Below are 25,334 nucleotides of genomic sequence, written 5' to 3' on the forward strand. Positions count from 1 at the left end.
TTCTAAAAACTCTTAATTGTGGAAACTGATCTTTTTACGAAGCAAAATAATAAGTTGTAACAAAGGGCGACGCAGGACTGTTGCTTTTCTACATCAGAAAATTGAAATTTTATTTTATTCACTCATGCATATGCAGGGAATCAAAATATCATTGTTCCGAAATAACCGACAAAAACGAAGAGCGATAAACCGGTTATTCTCTGCCTGTAAAACAAACATTCGTAGCAACCAGAATGTATCACGATAACCAAATATTAGGACAAATAAATGTCCCTTCACTACTTTCGATGAGAATATATTTTGATGCACACTCGCTCTCACAAGCGCTCGTTGTTGATGATGCAGATATACAATAAAATATGTCTTTGTCGCCAGTCGGTTGGTTAAAGACAATACTTTATCAGCAACTTGAACAAAACGGATAAACAGCAAAAATCTTAAGAAAATGACTAGCTTGCTTTGATCGAAAATCTGGCGTACAATGTTACCCCAGTAACTACCAAACACTGCAGCTGCCGACACAGTGTGACACGACTAGGATTGCATATGTTGCGTGTATTGACTGATAAAGAATAATGTGATTTGACACTAGCGTATCCAGACGTAAACAAAAGGTGCACCCGACCTTTCAGAAGAATATTTTGGCTTTGAAAATCGAGTAATCGTAGGATGACGAATCTACTATTACTTATCGCAAAAATACCGGCCGATTAGGTTTAAAAATCTTGACTTTCTGGTGCAATTCGATGAAATCATACTTCACCGGACGAAAAGCTTTTGTTCAGGTTGACCATGAAACCTCAGCAACATTCAACGTCATTTCAAGAATTCCTCAAGGGAGTGCACTGGGCCCGCTTATTTTTATCCAGTACGTAGACAATCTTGCATATCGGCTGACGTCTGGAAAATTATTCTTCGCTGACTAATTCCAAATTTTTCGGGTAATATCATTGGCCTTGCCAAACAACATTGATCAACTCTTAATATGGTATGACAAAACCGGCCTGGCTGTAAATATCAAGAAATGCAGGGTAATATCTTTTACTCGCTGCCTAGCTACTATTGAGTTACAAGATTAGCTCGGCCGTCCTTGAGCGGGTTAATTTCATACTGACTTAGGTGTGGTATTGGATAACTGATTGCGATTCAATGAGCATGTGGCATTACTTGCAGCTAACGCTTTTTCTTCACCATAGAGCATACTTGACAGAACAGTCCATGATCTTCAGTCACTCTATTGCTCATTGGTATGGAATATACTTGAGTATGCAGCGCCAGTGTGGGCACCTTAGGGGTGGACTGGGCGACGAAGGGCCCACCGGGCCTTTCAGATTAGGGGCCTCATTTTCCAACATTCAGCCAGCGCTACAGACGTTCTTCCTACAATATCCATGTCATCGGCAGACGAATAGATTTGATCGATTGAAAATTGTGTCCGCGATTTGATATCCGCTAAGCTCCCGAGATCTGTTTAGAGCACTGACTATCGTTCATCGTAGCTCTTATAAGTTTGATCAGCTTTATGGAAACGCCGTTCTTGTGATTTTCCATACGGTCAATGGTATCATTCGTAGCTTTAAAATCAATGGAAAAATTGTGCGTGCTAACTCCGTATTCACGGACTTTTTGGAGGGCAACCACCCAGCTAGCATTTTTATATGTATAAAAAAGTTAAAAATCAGCATTACGTACATATATACATGCTAATAAATCGTATTTGATGCGACAAAACTGACATATTTGTACTATTTTGGAGACGATATACGTGATGAGGAATAAATATGCGCGTTTCAGTTATATAAGTAATTATATACGATAATGTTCGATTAAGCCCGGCTCGCTCCGTGCTGCTGTACAATTTTGTGCTGAATATCGTATGTGTGTAAGTTACTATCATTATATACGACAGAAAATCAACTTGGGCGCACTTTATTAATTACAATTCCGAGTTTATTAAGAGATATTTACAATAATTTTTGTACGTTGATATACGAGTTGGTGCTGATTGGGCACATTAGTGAGAGTCGTCGAAAAATGATCACACCGAACGATCAACAATCCAACGCCTCTGTATGAAACACTAAATACAAAAAATAAATTGTATAAAAAGGGCAGTTTGTAGTTAGCATTGGGTGATCGCACGATTATTCTCACAGTCTAGTTTGTTGCCTTTCTTATACATTGGGCTTTTCATGCCTCCGGTATCCAAAAGTTTTACAATCTGCCGGTGTAGGCAATTGGCTAGCTCTCGGGCCTCTTGACCAGCTCCATTCCAATACCATCCTTCCCAATTGATTTATTGATCTTCAGCTGCTTGATGGCCCTCCATAACTGTCATATGCCCGGTTACCCGGTGGGCCAGTGTACCCCTCACTTTATCACATCTTACACGCCCTCCTACAAGATCACCTCATCACCTCTAATCGTATGTTTGGTAGCTGTTATCTGTGTATTTGGTAATTCTAAGTAAAAGTTGCAAAAAATCATCCACCAATAAGCCTCTTTAGGAGCCATAGCGCTGTTGGCACTGTAATTCGTCCGTCGGAAAGGTAAATTTAGTAGAGATAACCTCCGCAGTGATCTGGTTGGTGCATTCAAGTTGACTTGACGAAGGATGGTAGGGCAGTCGATGTTGGATGTCAAGATATCCGAAACAACCATGGCGCGCGCTGTTTCTCGGCGAAGTTCGAGAGTATCGATTCGGATGAGTTGGCAACGATCCTCGTATCGAGTATTCCTAATTGGCTGTCGCCATGGAAGCAATCGAAGAGCGTAGCGTACGAAGCGACGCTGGATACTTTCGATGCGGTAGATAGCGTTATTGTAGTGAGGGATCCATACTACGGAACAGTATTCTAAGGAAGCTCGAACCAGTGACCCGTAGAGCGCTACCAAACATTCAATGCTGTTAAAGTCACGTGTCATTCGCATAATTAAGCCTAGTTGTCTAGAGGCTTTGGCAACAATCAATGAAACGTGTTGTTTGAAAGTTAACTTAACATCAAGTAACACGCCGAGATCCTTGACTTGTTCCACTCGCTGAATTGGAAGTCCATTGAGTTTGTAGTTGAAGTGAATCGGTTGATTTTTTCTCGTAAAAGTGATTACAGAACATTTGATCGGATTTAGTAGCATACGATTCGTCTCGCACCAACTGACAAATGCATTTAACTGTTGTTGAAGAAACAAAGCATCGTCAATGTTTCGGACAGCGTTGAACAATTTCAAATCATCCGCGAAAGCTAGGCGTGGGCAATCTAGCGAATGGATTCCGTCGTTAAAATATAGAACAAACACCAGCGGACCCAGATGGCTGCCTTGTGCAATCCCGGAAGTAGCAGGGAACGAAGCGGAAGTCACATCACCAATTTTCACACTCAGGATTCGTCCAGTTAAGTACGATTCGAACCAGTTCAACATATTGCCGCTAAAACCATACCTATCCAATTTAGCGACAGCGATGCGATGATTAACTTTATCGAAAGCAGCGGAGAGGTCTGTGTAAATCGCGTCGGTTTGCGCTCGTCCAATGAAGCTGTCAGTTACATAGCTAGTGAAGCAAAGTAGATTCGTAGCACACGAACGTTTTGGGAGAAATCCGTGTTGCTCATCTGCAATCGCTTGTTGGCAATGTGAAAAAAGTGGTTTAATGACCACTAGCTCGAATAATTTCGACGTGGCACACAGCGCAGAAATTCCTCGATAGTTATCGACCTTCGACCGATCGCCTTTTTTGTGAACCGGAAACAAAAATGCCTGCTTCCAAGCTGCAGGGAATTTTCCAGTAGAGATGGACAGACGAAACAGGAGAATGAGAGGCTGAAGCAAACCAGCAATGCACTTCTTGAGCAGCGTAGCCGGAATCCCATCCGGGCCTGGAGAGTACGAATGTTTGAGCTTTGCAGAAGCGGCCAGAATCATGTTGGCATCAATGTTCATCGATGCGAAAGGGTGATCAAAGCGAGGAACGATACTTGCGGCATCCGATACTTGGTTTGTTGTAAGTACTTCGTTGCAAAACACGCTGGAGAACTTTGCTGCAAATAAGCTGCAAACATCGGCAGCATTATTGGCCATTTCGCCATCTAATTCCATAATGGAGGGCAGGCCTGACTGCTTCCGCTGATCATTAACAAAATTCCAGAACCGCTTAGGGTCAGACTTCAACTTTCTCTGCATATGCCGTTTATAATTCGAAAAACAGCGTCGTCTAAGTCTTTTGTAATCGTAGTTGATTCGTCGATAATATTCACGCAGCTGTAGTGAACCGCACGCAGAAAACCTCCTGAATGCAGCATTTTTTTTTGTTTTCAAGCGTCGAAGCTCCGCTGATTGCCAAGGAAGAAAATTCTGCGAACGCCTTTGCAGTTTAGGAACGAAACGGTCAATCAATCGATTAATAATTGATGTGAACTCGTTAACAGTCAGGTCGATGTCGCTTGCATTTAGAGCGTCTGCCCAATCAACGTTGTATAATGCGGTTAGTAAACCCTCATAGTCGGCTCGTCGAAAATTGTAAAAAGTACCATTGGTGGGCTCGGTGTATGCAACACCATCACAGTTCGCAATGGAAAGAACAAGGGCCGGGTGGTGACGAACCAGCTTGACGAGTGGTGCTGGAGCGCATGCCAATTGGGGAGCGGCATCGCTAGTGCTCACAAAACAAAGATCGAGGCAGCGCCCATTCTCATTTGCGTTGTTGTTAATTTGCTGCATGTTTGCAGAATTGTATCCGTCGAGGAGGTCCAAAGCGCAGGCGTGAAAAATAGAGTGATCTGGGTCAGCGTACAAAAATCCGTCACGAGAGGGACACCAGAGTAAATTAGGCAGATTAAAATCGCCGATGATAATAACCTCATCGCACGGTTTAGTCCTAGCGATGATCGACAATAGAGATTGAACATGTGTATCGATGTGTATGTAGTGTTGGTCTTAACTACCATCATAAGAGTGTAATAAAACTCAAATTGTTACTTGGGATGGACTGTCAGAGAGGCAATTCGTGTTCAGGAAAGGAAAGTGTACGGTAGACGCCATACGTACAGTGATCGAAATAGCTGAGAAGGCAACTAAGCAGAAGAGAAGAGGAAATCGACACTGCGTCGTAATCACGATTGACGTTAAGAACGCTTTCAGTAGCGTCAGTTGGCAAGCTATCGCTGCAGTACTGCACATAATGAGGTTCTCTGACTATCTGTGTAGGATCCTCAATAGCTATTTCTTCTTCAGCATAGAGCCGGGGTGGCTCGTGCACGTTGGGCCCCGCTGTTCCTGGTACCGGTGGGGTTGTTGAAGCGAACTATTCTCGTCGCACTGTCTTCTGGCATTCTTACGACGTATTCGGCCCACCGTAGCCTGCTAACTTTCGCTAGATAGACGATGGGAGTCTCTCCAAGCAGTGCCTGTAGCTCGTGATTCATACGCCTCCGCCACTCTCCGCTTTCAGTTTGTACTCTGCCAAATATCGTCCGCAGCACTTTCCGCTCGAACACGGCAAGGGCACGTATGTCCTCCGTGAGCAGCGTCACGGTTATGGACTTGATCATAAAGAGCTACCGGTCTAAAAGGGTTTTGTACATTGTTAGCATCGTTCGGTGGCGTACGCTTCCTGATCGTAGCGTTTTACGAAGGGCAAAGTAGGCCCGATTTCCCGCTTGGATGCGCCGCTGGATCTCCTTACTAGTGTTGTCGTCCGCGGTCACCAGCGATCCCAAATACACGAACTCTTCTACCACTTCTAGTTCGTCGCCGTCAACGGTTACCGTCCGTGGGAGACGCGCATTTGTTTCCTTTGAGCGTCTTCCTTTCATGTATTTGACGCATTTATTTTTAGCCTAATTCTCCCAGACTCCGCTTTCAGTCTGGCGTAGATTGCCTCCGCCGTCGCAAAGTTCCTAGCTATGATATCGAAGTCATCTGTAAAGCCTAGAAGTTGGCTACCCTTGGTAAACATCGTGTCTCTCGTTTCGATGCCCGCTTGTCGGATCACCCCGTCAAGAGCGATGTTGAACAGCATGCAAGATAAACCGTCACCTTGTCTCCACCCTCCCCGCGTCTCCAAGGGACTCGAGAGTGTCCCAGAGATGCGTACGAAACACATCACTCGATCCAAGTTTGTTCGGAAAACTGAATTTGTACATTATCTGCCATAGCTTGTCTCGATCGACTGTATCTGTATCGTATGCTGCTTTTAAATCAATAAAGATGTGATGCGAGAGCACGTTGTACTCCCGACATTTCTGCAAGATCTGTCGGAAAGTAAAAATTTGGTCCGTAGATGCGCGAGCCGCCATGAAACCCGCCTGATAATTCCCTATGAAACCTTGTGCTATCGGTTACAACCGGCGTAACAGGATCTGGGAGAGTACCTTGTAGGCGGCGTTTACCAGCGGTATACCACGATCGTGGCAGCAGTCTAGCCGATCACCCTTTTGGGTGGGACAAACCACTCCTTCCATCCATTCCTTCGGTAGCTTTTCCTCCTCCCAAATCCTCGAAATAACCCAGTGTAGAGCCTTTGCTAGCGTTTCTCCGCCATGTTTATAAAGCTCTGCCGGTAGGCGGTCCTTCCCAGCGGCTTTATTGATCTTCAGCAGCCCAATTTCCCGTTTGACTTCTTGGAGATCAGATGCTAGGACATTACTATCTTCCATGGGCACTCCTGGGTTAATTTCCGTTCCGCCTCCTTTTGCGACTTCGCCATTGAGGTGTTCATCGAATAACTGCTTCCATCTGTCGACCACCTCGCACTCGTTTGTGATTAGATCCCCTCCCTCGTCCCTACACATGTCAGGCTTCGGTTTGTAGCCCTTCCGAGTTTGGTTCACCTTCTTATTCTTATTCTTATTCTTATTAATACCATCACAGCCACAATAAAGGATTCCTGGAAATAATTTTAATTATTTCTAATCATAGAAATATTTCAAATTATTTTCTTGTCAGTATTGACATTTGCGAGATATCTTGCAAATGTTAAATCGGCCAGGCCAACTGTGAAGTATTGACGCAGAGACGATTCATTGAAATGAATCTTGTGTGAATAAGTTATTCATACATAGATACATTTCTGAATCTACAGGGGTAGAAGAAACGGGGACGTCTCGTACCAACCGCTTCTGATTTATAATTAAGTTGATCAAGTTTTGATTTTCGCTGGGAGTATTTGGCTAGTAAAGGTTAATTAATACTCCGGACCCTCGGGGATGGAACAAGTACATTTACTTACTTGCCCTTGGTAAAAACCTAGGTTATAGCGCCTTTGGTCGCTCTTAATTGCTACTTCGGACCCTCAGGGATGAACTTATGGCATTAACCACAAGCCAAGCTGCAATAGGCCAAGGTTATAGCGCCTTATTTCGCTCTCTGAAAGTAGATAAAACACTATCTACCCACATACAGAATATATATAGAATCGTTTTAATTAGTTACTCCGAAGAATCAAAATTTAAGAATAATAAAATATATGAATGAAAGAAAAGCAAACAGATAATAAGTGAAGCTATAAAACGATCTCACCGGCATTTAAATTCTTCGTCCGTTCTATTAGGTTCCGCCACTGAACAGCAGTTTTTATTGAATTTGCGACACTTTTAAGACCTCTTCGAAAGCAAGGTTTTCGGAGCTCCCAGGCCAGGACATCATAAACCACAAAAGTCGAGCGTAAATATAGACGAGCAATTTGGTTGCCGCAAGCAACTCCGTCAGCATAATTTGTTTGTCACTACGTTCAAGGCACTTTTTCTGTATCTGCTCCTGTCGGCCGGTCACGGAACAACTCTTCATTAGCTTGATTATCGATTGACGATCGTACGGCACCAAAAATCCGTTTTGTTGAATAAATTTTTCACAAATTGTATCAAAAATTTGACAGCGAAAAATTTTGCTGCCGACCACACGCACTGCTTACTGCGATCTTTCTCTTCCGAGTTTGGTTCACCTTCTCATAAAACTTGCGCTTGCCATTAGCTCGGAATAGTTGCCCTAATTCTTCACGATCTCTGTCCTCCTTTTGGCGCTAAAACCCCCTCCATGGAACATTTCTGGTTATACCCGTGACTCAAATTTATAATCAAAGAGAAATTAATTTCAAGTAGTAAATGCGTAATTTTGCTACTTATAATTGCCTGTCATGGCCGAACATTGCCCGCCAAATCTGCCTATCGCTGTTGACGTTCGGGTTTCGCCTGGCCAATGGGCTGACCAAGGCGTTACAATAAATTTATGCCAAGATAAGTGGGTATAGTTACGTGGGGTCTCGTCGCGACATCTGCCAACCCGTGAACCTTGGTGATTATTTGGTTAAACACACCTATCCCAACGTTAACCGCTTTCCGCAACATCTAATACAGCGATCTGTACTGCTGCGTCTGACGTACTCTGTCATCTCGTTCCTTGAACACCTCTTAACAGAGCCTCTGCCACGAATCCACTGGTTCCTCACTGCTCCGCCAACCACCAACATCAAGTCTCCAATCTTTATGTCCTGCGGGTTCACGAACCATTTACTCTTCCAGGTAATGAATAGTAGATAAATACTCTTTTATCCATCTTCTCCAAAACTCCCCCGTGATGAGCTCCCAACTATTTCAAACACTGTCAGCACCACTTACGGGTGCTAATGACCTCATTTTTGTAGCAGCAGGGCTCCCTAGCAAAAAGTGATAGACGTAAGGGTTTCGTGATCCGTCAACTCTAGAACAATAAATGTAAGCGGACGACGGTTAATCATTGCTTCGACTTCTATCATAATCGTTTCTAGAGTTTCATCGTCTGATTTACGCGGGGCATCAAGGATTGATCCAAATGCCACCTTTACAGATCTTACCAGCCTCTCCCACGCCCCACCCATGTAGCGTTTATCTTTCATATTTATTGGTCACTTTAGGTTTACACCGAGTGCTACACAGTGTTTGCCAATGGGTGTGAACTGAGAGCGCTGAGTAAATACAGAAATAGAACAATATTGAGAATGAAAATTTTGGAAAAAAAAGTTCTATAGCTGGTAACCAGCTGGTTAATGCATACCATCGGTGTCTTGTGCACTGAGCATAAAACAGACCCTACAGTGGTCCATAGCTTCTTATCCAGTAGCTCCTACCCCTATCTCCTCGTGCTATCAGCCGGAATACGAGCAACCCCGGTGTAGATCAGATAACCAACCCCAGTGAAAACCAAGGTCGTATGCTGACAAAAAATGCAGTGCGGTTGGTCGTGGGCCTAGCAAGCTGGCGCCACTAAAAATACAAAGCAACGAACAATCGGCAAAGATCAGGCGACGTGCTTTCTAAAAAAAGTGAAGTGCAGACTAAAACTTAAGGGCCGATTTTTTAACATAAGCATAATTAAAGCCCTCACAGTCCTCACCTCGGAAGTACCGATGATGACAAAGACGAAGTTTACGCGCAGTTCCCACGTCAAGCGGTTGATCAGGAAATCAGCAGGAAAGGAAGGTATTGGAGCAGAACTTATCAAAATGGGCCCTGACAAGTTGGCCAGCTGTTAACTAACATCAAGATTTGGGATTCGGAACGAACATCGGAGGAGTGGAAAGACGGAGGTTATTTACCCTTTTTACAATGGTATACAATGGACTAAGTTTGCACTGTTTATTGATTTCAAAGCCGCCTGGACGACGCTAATTAGACCGAATGTCCTCTACGAGCATGAAACGTGGACATTACTAGAAGAGGACCAACGACCACTCCGAGTTTACGAAGAATGGACCACGAACACACATGTTGCTAGAATGCCCGATAACTAGGTACGTTATGAAGTCTCTTGTCTCTTCGGCAAATTATAAATAGAGAGCGCACTTCTTGTTCTAGAGAGCGAGATTGGTTGAAAAGCATATTAATAGTATTAATAAGCAGTTTTCTCATACCACAGTACTGTGGAAAGAGCAAAGTGCGGAATACAGAATACACCGACATCAGACGGCATCACAATGCACTGAAGTCGCAACTATTGTTACGCAAATTTCGAAACTTTTAAACTAAGTGGAACGGATCCTTCGAGTAAAAAGCCGCTTGAGTGTAAATTAAAATATTGGACGCAAAGATAATGTTCATAAAAAAAACTCAAATCCAAATCAATTTCAAATCGACAAAAAATAAATATCGAACTGTTGAACGTTTAAAGGTATTAAAAAAATCTAGTCTGAAAGAACATAGAGAACTGCCATTTAATAAAACATAGGGTATCATCAAGCTTCTATTTCCCGAAAATTTTGAGCGAAACCGGACTTAAGGAAATTTTTTGACGACCTGTTTTGTGCGTCCTCATTTTGTTGATGCGGATCGGCTGCGGCTGCAGTTTATTTTAATTTTATCAAGATTATATTTTCTTTTTTGAAACCGAACCCGATCTCAACTATTTTTAAGCTCTCTCTTTAATTTCGTTCCAAAATCGTGATGAAAAATTAACATAATACTGTTATGCAATTTCCCATCTGAACGCACCAAATAATCAGCCCGACCGGTCTCAGCCCGACCAACCAGTGCAACTTAACGAACAAATTGCTTTTATTTAGAGTGTAACAATAGTTCAGTTTTGTAAAAAATACAACAACTTGAAGTTTCCTGTTCTTTCAAGTAGTTTGAGGTAGATTTCTTCACAGTAGTAGATTGACGACGATAGTAACACACAAGTTGTAAGCCATTATCAGTTATCCAAATGACATTCCCCCATATGTCTAGTTTCCGCACTCACCAGAGCGACCACATTGATGCTGCTAATCACATCATCCAGCGTGCCGTTGCTTCCCTCCTCGTCGAAGAAGTACACGCTTTTCTTCCGATAGCTGACGGTTGCGTTGTGATCGTGCCACACGATGTCCACCTTCTCCGGTCGTTCGGTAAACCGATAGGGCCCTAGCTCTTCCAGGATCGGTTTGGTACTGTGATTTCTCAAGTCTGCCGGGTTGGTCCAGTTGAAAAAGTACACATCCATCGATAGGGGGAACGGCGGTGAAACCCATGCATCGTACCCCCTAGATGTGGGTCGAAGTTTTAGTTCCTATAGGTATGGGGAAAAAATCAGGGGAAACGATCAGTTCGGAATTCGCAGAACTCTCTGATATGATTGCTGAGTAATCGTGACACAATTGTAAAAATCATGATGAATGCGACACGGCAGTCGGTCTAAGTCAATCACGCGCCAATGGAGGTCAATTTATCATTTGAACCTAACCGATAATTAAATCCGGTGACTTATATTGCGGTTGGTAGAGTACATACATATGTACATATGCAACATTTCGTAAACTTCTAGAATGGTGCTCATCAGAACCAGAACTTACCTCGTGCAGTATATCCAAGAAGATAGCCTGGAAACAGAAGGTGAAAAAGACGCCGAGTGCAATCAGGATTACTCCACCGGATGTCAGCAAGCACCTTCGGTTGCAGAGCTCTTTTAAATGCATTTTGATTGAGGTAGATTCTAGGTCCTAATGGCTTAGTAGTAGTTTTCCCTTTCACAGGTTGATGGTTGTTTCAAATGATCTGGAAGAAAAGACGAACAGATAAAGAATATTAAATTATTTTCCAATGCAGTAAATTTTTTTGACAAATTCGCCACAAGTACTCATATATGTTTCCCTCATAAAACAATGATAATTGATAATTCCCATTCTGCCTCAATCCAGAAATAGCACTTTCCACAAAGCTGCATAAATGAACAAACAACTCTTTCTTCTCAACCATACACACTGTCAACAAAGTCCCCGCCGCGGTTTTGTTGATAACTGGACGACGATGGTACGACGGCGCGAATTAAATTAAACTATTTCTTTCAATTGGTCAATTAACACGCGAACCCTTGCTCCCGATCCCGACGACTTGCTCCTAGCTGTACGGAAAGTCTGAGACCAATTCCGACGAGATGTGCTTCATTTTTGCCGGAATACTTTTCACTCACAGATACGGAGATGTTTCTCCGAGCTAGATAGCAATGATAACTAATTACGTTATGGAACCCGGTGCAATACAATGCACAATCGGCCACCAGCCGGCACAGCCGGCAGATCAAAATACCCCGGCTCCATTGTCATCGCTGGCTTGCGAACACGGCATCATCGACACAATTATCGCCAATCTAGGCTAGAAAGTCCGGGCGAGTCTCCAAGCTAGAAATGAACACAGAACTTAACGACCAACTGCACAGACCTATTGGATATGCGCCAATTGAACTTTACACCATTCAGCACTAAACCAATTACCTACGGGGGCTGATCGGTCGGTCGGTGCGGTACGGAGCGACGACGGCGGTCAATTTTGCCAACGAAGCATCGGAGTCCGCCGGGCCGTCAGCTGCAACAGGTCTTTCCGTGACCGGCACAATTCGGTGACTAAGCCGGCTTCTCGGCGGGGTAGCGTTTTCGGTGGTAATCGCTCGGAGCTTATCTTATCATAATTGTGACAGCGGCCTCACGCACACGAACGAACACACACAAACACACGGGCGGAACAGAACGGCCGGCCGGCCGGCAGGTCCGTTGGTGATCTGATTTTTGCTGTGTTTACTCCAGCAGGTCTTGCTATTGACTTGCTGTGGATCGCAGGATCGGATGACAACATTGAATTTGTTGATATTCAAATTAGGTTTTATATGATCCTTGGTTATGACTAGATAAGACTGGCTATTTTTTATACTTTACCGAAAGATAAATTGCATAATGCGTGTTTGAATTTATTGTTTCAGCAGGAAGGAGAAAACATAAACATTATTTGGAAAACGGATACTTTTGTAAATAAATTTCTCGCTTTTGCAAATCAGCAAAAACTCTTATCGAGGTTACGACTTTCATGCGTTAGAGTACTGTCACGATTCATTTTTTCTGAAGCCTCAAATTTCGGAGACTGAAATGAAAAAATATTCGCATGTTTTGGTTCTCATATAACCTGCCCTGATTCTTCAAAGTTTTGATGAAAACTTTAGTGACTTTGCACAACGAAGAGAGAAAAGCTTTACGCTGTGACACATTCCAGCGTTACGGGACACAATTAGCACCCATTGTTAGCCTGTGAATCGCCTCCTGTTTCACCAGTTTTTTGGCAAATACCTTGTAAAATAGTTGTTTAAAGAGTACTTCATTTTCCACTAGAATGCCTGGGATTTGATGAAACAGGAACCAATCTGCATAGTAGGGATAGTGTCCCGTAACGCTGGAATGTGTCTGTGTGTTTCGTTATACAAAAAATACAGCTTTTACTTGTTTAACTGACCAGACAAGCGTCCAGCGTTTAAGTCTCTAAGTTCAAAAATGCAGGTCGATTAGTTTGAAAACTCCAGACTTTCGGGTGCAACTGGGTTTAAAAGTAAAGTTGAAATTGGACAACAAACTAGACTTGAAATTAGACTAGAAATTAGAGTTTAAATTAGAATTGAAATCGCGCTTGACGCAGGATATTAAATTAGATTTGAATTTGAATTTGAATTTTATGGGCTTGAAACGTTACTTCATGTTGAACTGGAACTTGAAATTGGGCTTAAATTTGGAATAACTTGGATTAGAAGTTTTACTTGAAATTAGACATCAAATCGGACTTAAAACAAAATTAGAAGCTTATATTTGAAATTGGAATTGGAATTGGTTTTAGACTCGGGATTGGATTTGAAATTAAGCTCGAATTGGAACTTAAAATTTAACTTGAAATTGGTCTTCAAATTGGATAAAAATCAGATTTAAATTAGATTTATGATTAGACAAGAAATTATATTTTAAATTAGGCTTGAAATTAAAATTCAAATTGTATTTCAAATTGGACTTGAAATCAGAGTTTAAAAATTGAACCTACACTTGAAATTAAATTAGACTTGAATTTGAACTAAGTTGAACTAGAAGTTTTACTTCAAACCGTATAGATACGAAATTATACACGAAGTTGTACTTGAAATTAAGATCGACATTTTTCGTCTTATTCTTTCACGCTTTCAGTTCAATTTTTTTCTTTTCCAACTCCGTTTTTCAGCTAGTTGTTCCGTTTTTCTCCTTTTCTGTACCGTTTTCTTGGTTTTTGTTCTCCCTTTCCTTTCGTTTTTCGTCTTCTACTTTTTTCTTTTATTCGGTCTCGTGTTTCTTGTTGCATTGTTCTACGTTTTTCTACGTTTCCTATCCCAGTTTTTCTTATTTTAAGTCCTATTTTTCCTTGTATTTCATTCGTTTTTTTATTATTTTGTTACTCGAATCCCGACATTTTTATTCCCTTATTTCCTTTTTTTTCGTTTTCAGTTTTCGTCTTTTTCTAACTCCTTATCTTTTTATATTTTATCGTTTTTCGTCTTGGTTTGTTCCATTTTTCCTCTTTTTCATAGACTAATCTCATGTTTTTAGTCTTGACCTTGAAATGCGGTCATACATATACAGTGGGATTTCGAATTTGGCATGGTTCGATTTTGGCATGCCTCGATTTTGGCAACAAAAGTATCCGTTTTTGGCAACACAAAGTATTTTACTTCCGGAAATATTCTTAAATATTAGCCATTTTCCGCAAACATACTTTAAATGACGAAAAAATATTGCCCGAAACGTGTTCATGAAAAAAAGTTTGCGGTTTCGAACAATATTTTTATTGCCGTAGGACTACGTCTTACCGCAGATCGCCAAAAAATTACTTGCACCGCACGGATAGCTCTTGGCGGATTTTGTAAACATAAAAAGGTTGCAATCGTTGATTAATAACATTTAGTCCATTTCTAACGCACTTACATTCAATTTTTTCATACTAAAAAAGGGTCTCGATTTTGGCACGGTTTCGTTTTTGGCAACATAGATGACACGCATTTGTTGCCAAATTCGAAATCCAACTGTAATTAATATTTTTTGAAATGGTGGTAGGGGAAAGAAATGAAAATTTTTTGATGAAGGAGGAGAAAGAGCGGAAAGGTGGGGAGGTGGGGGGGGTGGTATTGGTAGCTACGCTTAACAAGTACAGCAGTCCCCCGAATAACACGGTTTCGAATAAGGACGTTTCCATTAAGGACGGTCTCGAGCAGGGCTGTCATTCGCTCACACTATGCGCCCAATGTTCCAATATTATGCCTTGTCGCACAGAGCGATCCGGCAACACACCTCTACAGCTAATATGCACACAGCGTACGAGCGAAAGCGGAGTGGGAGCGAACGACAGCACTCGGTGAAAATCGCCCAGTGAGTGACAAACAGCACTTGGTGCTGCCCTTTGCCACACTCCGTGCGGAATTGCGAAAAAAAAATTGTTTTGTATTTACAAATTTTCTGCCCTTTTAAAAGTGAAAATACACGCTGCACTGAACAACTAATATGGTCTATGTTAAGTTAGTACGGATCAGGCACCGCAACAGTAAAAATGTTTTTTTCAATCACACCACTTCAACTGACCCAGCGCAGGGTGTACAATCCAGCCGCGCAGAGTGCGGCTCTTGGTGTGGTAAAGCACGCAGGAAATTTATCACTCTGCGTTTGCGGCTGCCTTTTCTTGGTGCGCATAAAACACGAAAGAGCGTGTTTAGCAAAAGAGACACTGAAGGGAATTTGTGGGCGAACACACACCGCATGGCGAGTGTTGTGTTGTTTAAGAATGTGTGTCTTTTGGTCTGCGCTGCGGTTTATGCCACCTCTGGTCTCGAGTGATTCCATTAACGCGGTCGAACGTCCTTATTGGAGTCTACGTAGCATATGGGAATTAACCTAATTGGTTCCAACATGGAATAACTTGTGATCCTGACCTAATAGACGGTTGGTGTCTTCGACAAAGTTGTTCAGTACATCAACGGGTTTTCATTGGATTATAGTATTGCAGAATTGTCTCACAACGTGGCGCTAGCGTATATGTAATATTTTTGTATAGGCTGCATCTGGCGCTGCAGGCTATCTAGAAAGTTGCGGCCTTCGGGAAGGTTGCTCAAATGGCTGCCACCTTCAAGATGGCATGGAAAAGAGCGCAGAACTGACTCACTACGTGGCGCTAGTGTATATGTAATCCTCTTATGCAGGCTGTATTTCACGCTGCTGATTATCTAGCAAGTTGCGGTCTTCGAGAAGGTTATTCATATGACTGAGACCTTCAAGTAGGGATGGAAAATATTGCAGAATTATCTCACTACGCTTCCCGAAGACCACAACTTGCCAGATAGTCATCACATGGCGCTAGCATATATGTAACATTCTTGTATAGGCTGTATCTTGCGCTGTTGACTGTCTGGAAAGTTGTGGCCCTCGGGAAGGTTATTCATATGACTGCCACCTTCAAGATGGTATGAAATATATTGTAGAATTTTTTCACTACGTGGCGCTAGTGTACATGTAACATTCTTATACAGGCTGTATCTTGCGATGATGACTATCTGGAAAGTTGTGGTCTTCGGGAAAGTTATTCATATGACTGCCACCTTAAAGATGGTATGGAAAATATTGCAGAATTGTCTCACTACGTGGCGCTAGTGTACATTTAATCCTCCTATGCAGGCTGTATCTTACGCTGCTGGCTATCTAGCAAGTTGCGGTCTTCGAGAAGGTTATTCATATGACTGCGACCTTCAAGAAGGGATGGAAAATATTGCAGAATTGCCTCACTACGTGGCGCTGGCATATATGTAATCTTCTTAAGCAGGCTGTATCACGCGCTGCTGATTGTCTGAAAAGTTGCGGTCTTCGGGACGATTATTCATAAAACTGCCACCTTCAAGATGGTATGAAAAATATTGCAGAATAGCTTCACTACGTGGCGCTAGTGCATATGTAACATTCTTAACCAGGCTGTCTTTTGCCCTGCAGGCTATCTAAAAAGTTGCGGTCTTCGGGAAGGTTATTCATATGACTGAGGCCTTCAAGAAGGGATGGAAAATATTACAGAATTGCCTCACTACGTGGCGCTAGCATATATGTAATCTTCTTAAGCGGGCTGTATCACGCGCTGCTGACTGTATACCAAGTTGCGGTCTATGAGAAGGTTATTCAAATGACGGTGAGATTTTTCTGGCCATTTAGGAAGTAGCATTTACGGATAGATGGTAGACTAACCCGATGGATTCCTTTTGCGAGGACTGTGGGAGATATACGAGTTTCTTCTAAAAAAAGCATGCTGAACATAATAGCATAAACATAAAGGTCATTGATTTGCAATTGTGGAGCCCCACCTCTGGACACGCCGGTGAGCAGATGCGTTCCATGTAAAAAAGTTGTAGGGACCTAAACTGCCATTTTCAAAAGATGATTAGATTTCGTGGTTACCGTTGAACCACTATTATGAAACTGGTTCATCTCTACCAGGATGCTTACCAGGATGAGTCCAAAAATTTTGCTTTGTTAGGTTTCAACAAAAATTTAAGTAATGTACAAAATTTTTGTATTTAATTTTTAATGTATGGAAAAATAAACACTGGTTTTTTTCTTTTTTGTTTAGTTATTGACGGTCTGATGTTATTATCTTTTTCTTGCCCCCCTCTTCAAAAAAATTTCCAGACCAGGACACCTAAGTAGCACACTTTCGTCACTTCTGGTTGCTGCAACCTATTTATGACTGAAATCAGTCATTAATTGGTTACCACAACTAGTTTATAACAACTGTACTAGTAGGGCATAATCTCCACGGATCAGCATGGTTTTTACCCTGGTAGATCAACAACGACAAACTTACTTCAGTTTACGTCAAACTGCATTCGAAATATGGAAAAAGGCGTGCAAGTGGACACTATCTATACCGACCTAAAAGCAGCGTTCGACCGCGTCGATCACTCTATCCTGTTAGCAAAAATCGAACGTCTCGGAGCCACAATACATTTTACTGAATGGCTTAAGTCATACCTAGTTGGTCGTTCACTCTGTGTTAAATTAGGAAACATTGAGTCTAACTGCTTCCTTAGCTTGTCAGGTGTTCCTCAAGGAAGCAACCTGGGACCACTATTATTTTCCGTATTTTTCAATGACGTCTGCTTCATTATCCCGCCAAACTGTAAACTCATCTATGCTGACGATCTGAAATTATTCTTCGTCATACGAACTGTAATGGACTGCATTAAGCTGCAACGGCTCTTGGACTCTTTTTGTAACTGGTGCTTGCACAATTCACTGACTCTTAGTATATCAAAATGTTCTGTAATTACTTTCACACGTAAGAAAAACCCATTATTATGGAACTACACCGCATCTGGAGAAATACTGGAAAGAGTATCAGTAATTAAAGACTTAGGCGTATTACTAGACTCACAACTCTCCTTTAGGCATCACTATTCACACGTCATAGCAAACGCTAACAGAAACCTTGGCTTCATAATGAGGATTGCCAGAGAGTTCACAGATCCGTTTTGCTTACGGTCGTTGTACTTTTCACTAGTCCGCTCCACTTTGGAGACATCAGCTGTAATTTGGAGTTCGTATACTGAAATTTGGACCAACCGCATTGAAGCAGTACAAGCTAGGTTTCTACGTTTCGCTCTCAGGTTTCTTCCGTGGCGTGATCCTAACCATCTGCCAACCTATGTTGACCGTTGTCGACTATTGGGAATTGACACACTTGAAAAAAGGCGAAATATCGCCAAAGCTGTTTTCGTAGGAAAACTTTTAGTTGGTGAAATAGATGCTCCACATATACTTTCACAAATCAATATAAATGTGCCTTCCAGAACACTAAGAATACGAAATTTTCTACGCCTTGCATTTCACCGAACCGATTATGGCCAGAACGAACCCGTTAGGGCGATGTGTGACGTCTTTAACAACGCGTTTGAACTATTTGACTTTAATTTATCCAGTGTTACTTTTAAGAATCGACTTAAGCGATTGTTGTAATGTGTTTTTGAGTTAAATTTGTATTAGTGGTAAAGAGATTTTTTATATAAGCTACTATAAATGTATATAGATCGTAAGACAGTTTTGTAATTGTAAAACTTTTGTAACGGTGTCAAAAGATGGTGGGGTTTTTACGCGCACCTGAGGGTCGACCTCAGGTGGGCTTTTCCCCACCCCCCAAATTTCATTGAGGCCTGTGAAGGCCAGATGAAATAACTATGAAGTAAATAAAGTAAATAAATAAACTGTTTTACAAATTTGTATAAGCTTTATTAAACTTATTATTAGAATGTGAATTGGTTGCATGGTTTTAACAGATATTTTGTATTCACTGCAGCGCAACATAAAGCGTTCACAAGATTACATATACACTAGCGCCACGTAGTGAGACAATTCTGCAATAACTTTCTCGAAGACCGCAACTTACTAGATAGCCAGCAGCGCGAGATACACCCTGCCTAAGCGGATTAAATGTACACTAGCGCCACGTAGTGAGACAATTCTGCAATATTTTCCATACCATCTTTAAGCTGGTAGTCATATGAATAACCTTCCCGAAGACCACAACTTGCCAGATAGTCATCATCGCAAGATACAGCCTGTATAAGAATGTTACATGTACACTAGCACCACGTAGTGAAGAAATTCTGCAATATTTTTTATACCATCTTGAAGGTGGCAGTCATATGAATAACCTTCCCGAAGGCCACAGCTTTCCAGACAGTCAACAGCGCAAGATACAGCCTATACAAGAATGTTACATATATGCTAGCGCCACGTAGTGAGTTAATTCTGCAATTATTTCCATCCCTACTTGAAGGTCTCAGTCATATGAATAACCTTCTCGAAGACCGCAACTTGCTAGATAGTCAGCAGCGTGAGATACAGCCTGCATAAGAGGATTACATATACACTAGCGCCACGTAGTGAGTTAGTTCTGCGCTCTTTTCCATGCCATCTTGAAGGTGGCAGTCATTTGAGCAACCTTCCCGAAGGCCGCAACTTTCTAGATAGCCTACAGCGCCAGATACAGCCTATACAAAAATATTACATATACGCTAGCGCCACGTAGTGAGACAATTCCGCAATACTATAATCTACTGAAAACCCGTTGATGTACTGAACAACTTTGTCGAAGACACCAACCGTCTATACGGTCAGGATCACGAGTTATTCCATGTTGGAACCAATTAAGTCAATTCCCATATGCTACGTAGACTCCATTAACACGGTTTCCATTAACGCGGTCCCTATTAGCGTCCTTATTGGGGGGACTACTGTAGTCGTTTTGACTCCTACCTTTTGTCCAATGTCCAATGTACGAAGTATGACCGCATTTCAAGGTCAAGACTAAAAATGAGATTAGTCTATTTCATGGGAACGGGACATTTTCCCGAAAACCCGCGCTGAGAATCGCGGCTAACACGCTGACAGGCGAACAACGTCACGTGTAGTACCTTGCAAGTCGTAAGGGCCTGTATAGTGTCGTCGTCCTGCCAGTAAAAACCAGATATATTTAAACTTCTCGGTCGCTGGTTATCTACAGTAGACGAAGGAAGAGGCACAATTTGTGTCTAAAATGCATCCAGAAGCGTCGCTAACTTAATAAGTGGGTTTTGCAGTCTCCTTTTGTCCAGCGCCCTATGGTTTAAAGGTACAAGTACCAGCGCACCACATGCCCTGGCGTGTGTTGTGGGTTCGAATCCGGTAATAATCTCAGATTATTGCTTGGTTCGACTCATGCACCTTCCAGCATTGGACAAAAGGTAGGAGTCAAAATGACTACTTGTCAAGCGTAGCTACCAATACCCTCCCCCTCTCCACACCTTTCCGCTCTTTCCACTCCTTTCACCAAAACATTTTCATTTCTTTCCCCTACCGTTCCTTCATCAATTGTAGAACCACTCTTTTTCATGCCTCGTTTTGCTTTCTTTTTTATCATGTTGATTCTGTTCCAAACTTTCTTTCTTTCCTTTCCTCTTCGGTCTTCTCTTTTTATTTTCCGTATTTTTCTCTTCCGTTTAATTTTGTTCTTTAATCCGTTTTTCCAGTTTTTCATTTCCTCGTTTTTCCGTTTCCCATTTTTTCAATTTTGATTTTTTTTTTGTCCCATCTTTATATATTCCGTTTGACCTCATTTTCCCCTCAGGTACACGGACCTCAGGACCTCAGGTTCAGGACCTCAGGTACACGGGTACCAGTGAGCGACACGCCCTGGCAGGTGTTGTGGGTTCAAATCCGGTTATAATCTCTGATTACAGCTTGGTTCGACCCATGCACCTTCCAGCATTGGACAAAAGATAGGAGTCACAACGACAACTTGTTAACCATAGCTACCTATTACCCCCCCCCCTTCCTTTCCACCCTTCCCCTTCATTCCCGAAAAAATCCTTCTTCATTACTTTCCCTTACCGTCCCTTCATCAATTGTAGAATCATCGTTTCAAAAATAAATATTTATATATGCCTGACCGCATTTCAAGGTCATGACTAAAGTCACGAGTTTGGTCAACTCATTTTCCCATTTTCTTCATTTCCTCTGCCCTTTTCCTTTCAGTTTTCCTTATGTTCCGTTCCGTATTCGCTTTTTTGACTCGTTTTACTTTTTCTCTCTTTTTCCTCTGTTTCATCTCTCCCCATTAATTGTCTCTTCATATCCCGTTTCCTTTTTTTCACCCTTTTCCCACATTCTGATTCTTTATTGCTTTGTTGTTCGTCTACCATTTTACTTCATTTTCATGTCCGTTTTTCCTCTTTTCCAGTTCCTCTTTTCTCGTTTCGACTTTTTTTTCCTTTTTGCCGCTTCGGTATCGTTTTTCGCTTTTAAACTCCCATGTTTTCGTTTTCGTCTGTTCCGTTCTTCCTTTTATTATTCTCTGCTTTTCCTTTTTTCTATTACGTTCTGTTTTTCCCTCGGGTCATCCATTTTGTCTTCCGTTTTTATTTTTTATAAATTTTCTTTTTTTTCTGTTCTCGTTTCTCCACTGTCCTGATCCTGTATTTTCTCCTTTTCTTTTCCTCCTTTTCTATCCAGTTCTTTTACCTTTTCTGTCCTCATTTTTTTCATTTTCTTAATTGTGTTCTTCGTTTTCTATCATTTTCAATTCTTTTCTCCATCGTTTTCTTCTTTTGTTTATCGTTTCCTTAGACCTTTTTTTTAGTCCGTTGGTCTTTTCTTTTTATTCTGTCACATTTTCCCATCTTTCCTCTTTTATACCCCGTTTCACTTCTTTTCCCCGTTTTCTTTGTTTCATCTATCGGGTTTCTTCTTTCTCTTTCTTGTTCCTCTTCTGTTCCGTAGTCCCTTCTTGTTCCGTTTTCGTTCTCGTTTTTCTATATTTCCTACTCGGTTTTATCGCCCTTTTCCTGCATCCTAATTTACCTATATTCTGTTTTATTTGGCCTTTTTCTTCCGTTTTTCGTCCTTGTCTTGTCATTTTCTGTACGGTTTCGAATTTTCCAGTCCCAGTTTTCGTGTATTTTCGCTCCTCCTCTCCTTTTCTATTCCGTTTTTCGTTTTCGCCTGTTTCTTTCTACCTCTTCTACCTCCTCTGCTATATAACGTTACGCTCTCCGCTTTATTTCATCCTTTTCTACCATGTTTTATATCTTACGTATTCCGTTTTCATTTTTTTTTCACCATTTTTTCGTTTCCGTTCCTCGTTTATCAATTTTCCTACTCCCGTATTTTCTTTTCCTTTTTTTCTATTTATTCGTTTTTTTTTCATTTTGCGTTTTTTGAGCTTAAATTAGGCTTGAAACCAAACTTGAAATTAATTTTTAAAAGTGGACTTGGAATTGGACTTGAATTGGACAATTAATTTACTTATCCTAAAAATAGTGGTCGATTAGCAAAAAGGAGAAAAGGAGGAAAAGGGAACAAACTGAGAGAAAAAAAACGAACGAAATCTCACCTTTGCTTTGTCAACATTTTTTGTCTAAGATCAAGATTTTTCAGTTTATTCAATTTTCTTCTTTCACAAGAAGCATTTATTTTTTCTAAAAAGAAAAAACGAGATATAAAAAAAGGAAAGAAAATACGGGAGTAGAAAAATTGAAAAACTAGAACAGAAAAAGAGAAATAAAGAGAGAAAAAATAAAGAACAACTGGAAACGGAAAGGAAACACAGAACGTGACCAAAAAGGAGGAAAAACAGGACAAAATAAAAAAGAAAACGAAAAAGAGAAAAAAACAGAACAGATGTTACCGACAGTGCTTGACAGCCCTGCATGAAGGCGGATATAAAACGCATTCACCGCATACAGCATACAGTACATACCCTTGGTAGTATTCTATTACATGTCAGTCCATAGACATGACTACTGAACTGCTGACAGTGTTTGTCTTTCTCAGTTTTCTACCCTTCAAAACATTTCATTCATGAATTGTAGTGCTGAATGATTGCTCGACTAACCTGCCTGGTAATTTTTGTGCTCTTGACTGATATTTTAGATCTCAAAGTTTAGTTTCTTAAGCTGTCTGCTTTTAAAAATCACCGAAAACATGGCTGAAGGAAATTTTTTGAAACTTCGGAGCAATGTTTGCGTTTATTTTAATTTCAAACGCCGTTGTCGGCAGTTCAAAATGAATGATTAATTCGCATTTGATTTCATTCACTATTGCCGAGAATGAATGAATGAAGAGAATAACACGAACATGATCGCAAATGATTCGCTCGAATTGTTTGCTTCGGGTTGACAATGCTAAGTTCATTCCATCTGTTCTAGAAACAGAATAGAAAGAGCAGTATATTGCATCAATTTGGGCGTATTGCATAAATTGAATATGAGATTTCTACGCACCAGGGCTTGTTCGTTCACTTTGACTCACTGTTGATTCATTTGACAGTACCGTCTCACACAAGCAAAATTTGACAATGTTTTATATGAGACATTTGTAGAACCAGTTATTATCTGCAATTTTGCTGAATAAAGTACCTTATTAGTGAATGTTCATTTAGTTACTAATGACGTACTAGCATTGTAGCATCGTAATTACAACAGATACAGCAAAACTTTATTCAGCAAAATAGAAGATGATAACAGGTTCTACAAATGTTCCATATACTACTGGGGCTGCCAACGGAGTAGCAATCGCATAGCGCCGTAAATACAAAAGATAGAACTATACTTTCTTCAACATTAATGTAGATAATAATTAGCTCTGCAATTGCCCTTTGCACTACTTTTTCGAATTCTATTCAGTTGAGGCGCTGCTGTCAAATGAGCATCTACTGAGCAAAAAACCGAGAATGAAGCCTGAAAAAAAGAAACGAGAAAGACGAGGAGTGGTAACGAGGCAAATAGAAGGAGGACGGGGCAGAAACAGTAAACAACGTGACAGAAAAGGTGTGAGAACGGGAAAAGAGAAAATAGAAAACTGATGGAGGAAACGAGGAAAACGGAAAAGAGGTCAGAATATAAAAGGAGAAGGGTGGGACAAAATACAAATACGAAATGGTAAAATGGATCATTAAAAGAAGAAAAGAAAGGCGAGCCAAAGTAAAATATAAAATGGTAGATAAAAAAATGAAACTGGATAGCAAAGGGAAAAAGGGAGTTAAAAACAGAAAAGAGGAAAAACGGAACAAACGAAGACGCAAAGCGATAAGGAAAAGAGTTAGAAAAAGTTGAAAATTGGCAACAAAAAAGGGGAGAGACAAGATGGAAAACATGAGAAAATGTACAGAACAATGAGTGGGAAAATAGCGGAAAAACAGGATTGAAAATCAGTAAACGTAGAAAATGATTGATGAAATAGAAAACATGGAACAGAAAAATGAAAGAAAAAAACAGAGAAAAAGAAGAAAAACGGAAGGAAAGAGAAGAAAAATTAGAGCAAAAACCAACGATGAAAAGTAATAAGCGAACGAAAAGAAGAAAAACTCAAGTGCAATTTTGTCCGATTTTGTCAGCCCCATGTTGAATTTTCGGCTGACAAAACGGGGAAAATTGACAAAATCAGGAAATATTTCTTCGAATTTTTTTATATTTCAATACTCAAGACCTTGCAATATCAAAGACTTCTACTAAAAATTAAATTTGAACCCTCCATTGGCCAACCGAAAGCTCAATGAAATTTGGCTTTTGGTTTATGGAACCTTTGGAATCTATCGTCCAGCAGAATTCAAATTTTGATTAATCCCCCTAAGAGTGCAATGAAAAATTTATTTTTCTTCAGTTTCAATATAACTCATGGAGTTTTACAGCATATTATTACAAGAAATTTTGCTGAAGACAGTAACCTTCTATCTCTTCACCAGAAAAGATGGAAAAATCCGGAATTTTCATAAATGAAAAATCAGTAAAATCAGCTTTTCTATTTTAGCTGTTTCTGTAGTTGTTGTATGACTTTTTACAGTTCTGCAAAGTTGTACAAATAGTAAAAATACACAATATTGCTGAACATAGTATGCCTCTATCTTTGCTTGTTTAGGAACTATAGAACTTTTACTATAAAAATACGCTAATTTTGACCCCGAATTTCTCGCAAGAAGGCATCATTTTATTCAAAAACTCTTCCCCAGAAAATCAGAATAGTTTCAAGCAGGCTGAAGAGTTTTATAAATCAT

General features: G+C 40.9%; 1 protein-coding gene across 1 annotated transcript in view; it reads right to left on the minus strand.

Moving 5' to 3' along the window:
- Positions 1 to 25,334, minus strand: part of LOC128741202 (protein peste-like) — a 49,658-nt gene that overhangs the window by 2,252 nt on the left and 22,072 nt on the right. The window contains exons 2-3 of the mRNA XM_053836833.1: positions 11,297 to 11,498; positions 10,708 to 11,013 (exon numbers count right to left, since the gene is read on the minus strand). Of these exons, the coding sequence (XP_053692808.1) occupies positions 10,708 to 11,013; positions 11,297 to 11,419 (429 nt within the window). The 5' untranslated portion in view covers positions 11,420 to 11,498. The remainder of the gene's footprint in view (positions 1 to 10,707; positions 11,014 to 11,296; positions 11,499 to 25,334) is intronic.

The sequence above is a fragment of the Sabethes cyaneus genome, chromosome 3 (assembly GCF_943734655.1).
Source record: "Sabethes cyaneus chromosome 3, idSabCyanKW18_F2, whole genome shotgun sequence".
Taxonomy (NCBI): Eukaryota; Metazoa; Arthropoda; class Insecta; order Diptera; family Culicidae; genus Sabethes; species Sabethes cyaneus.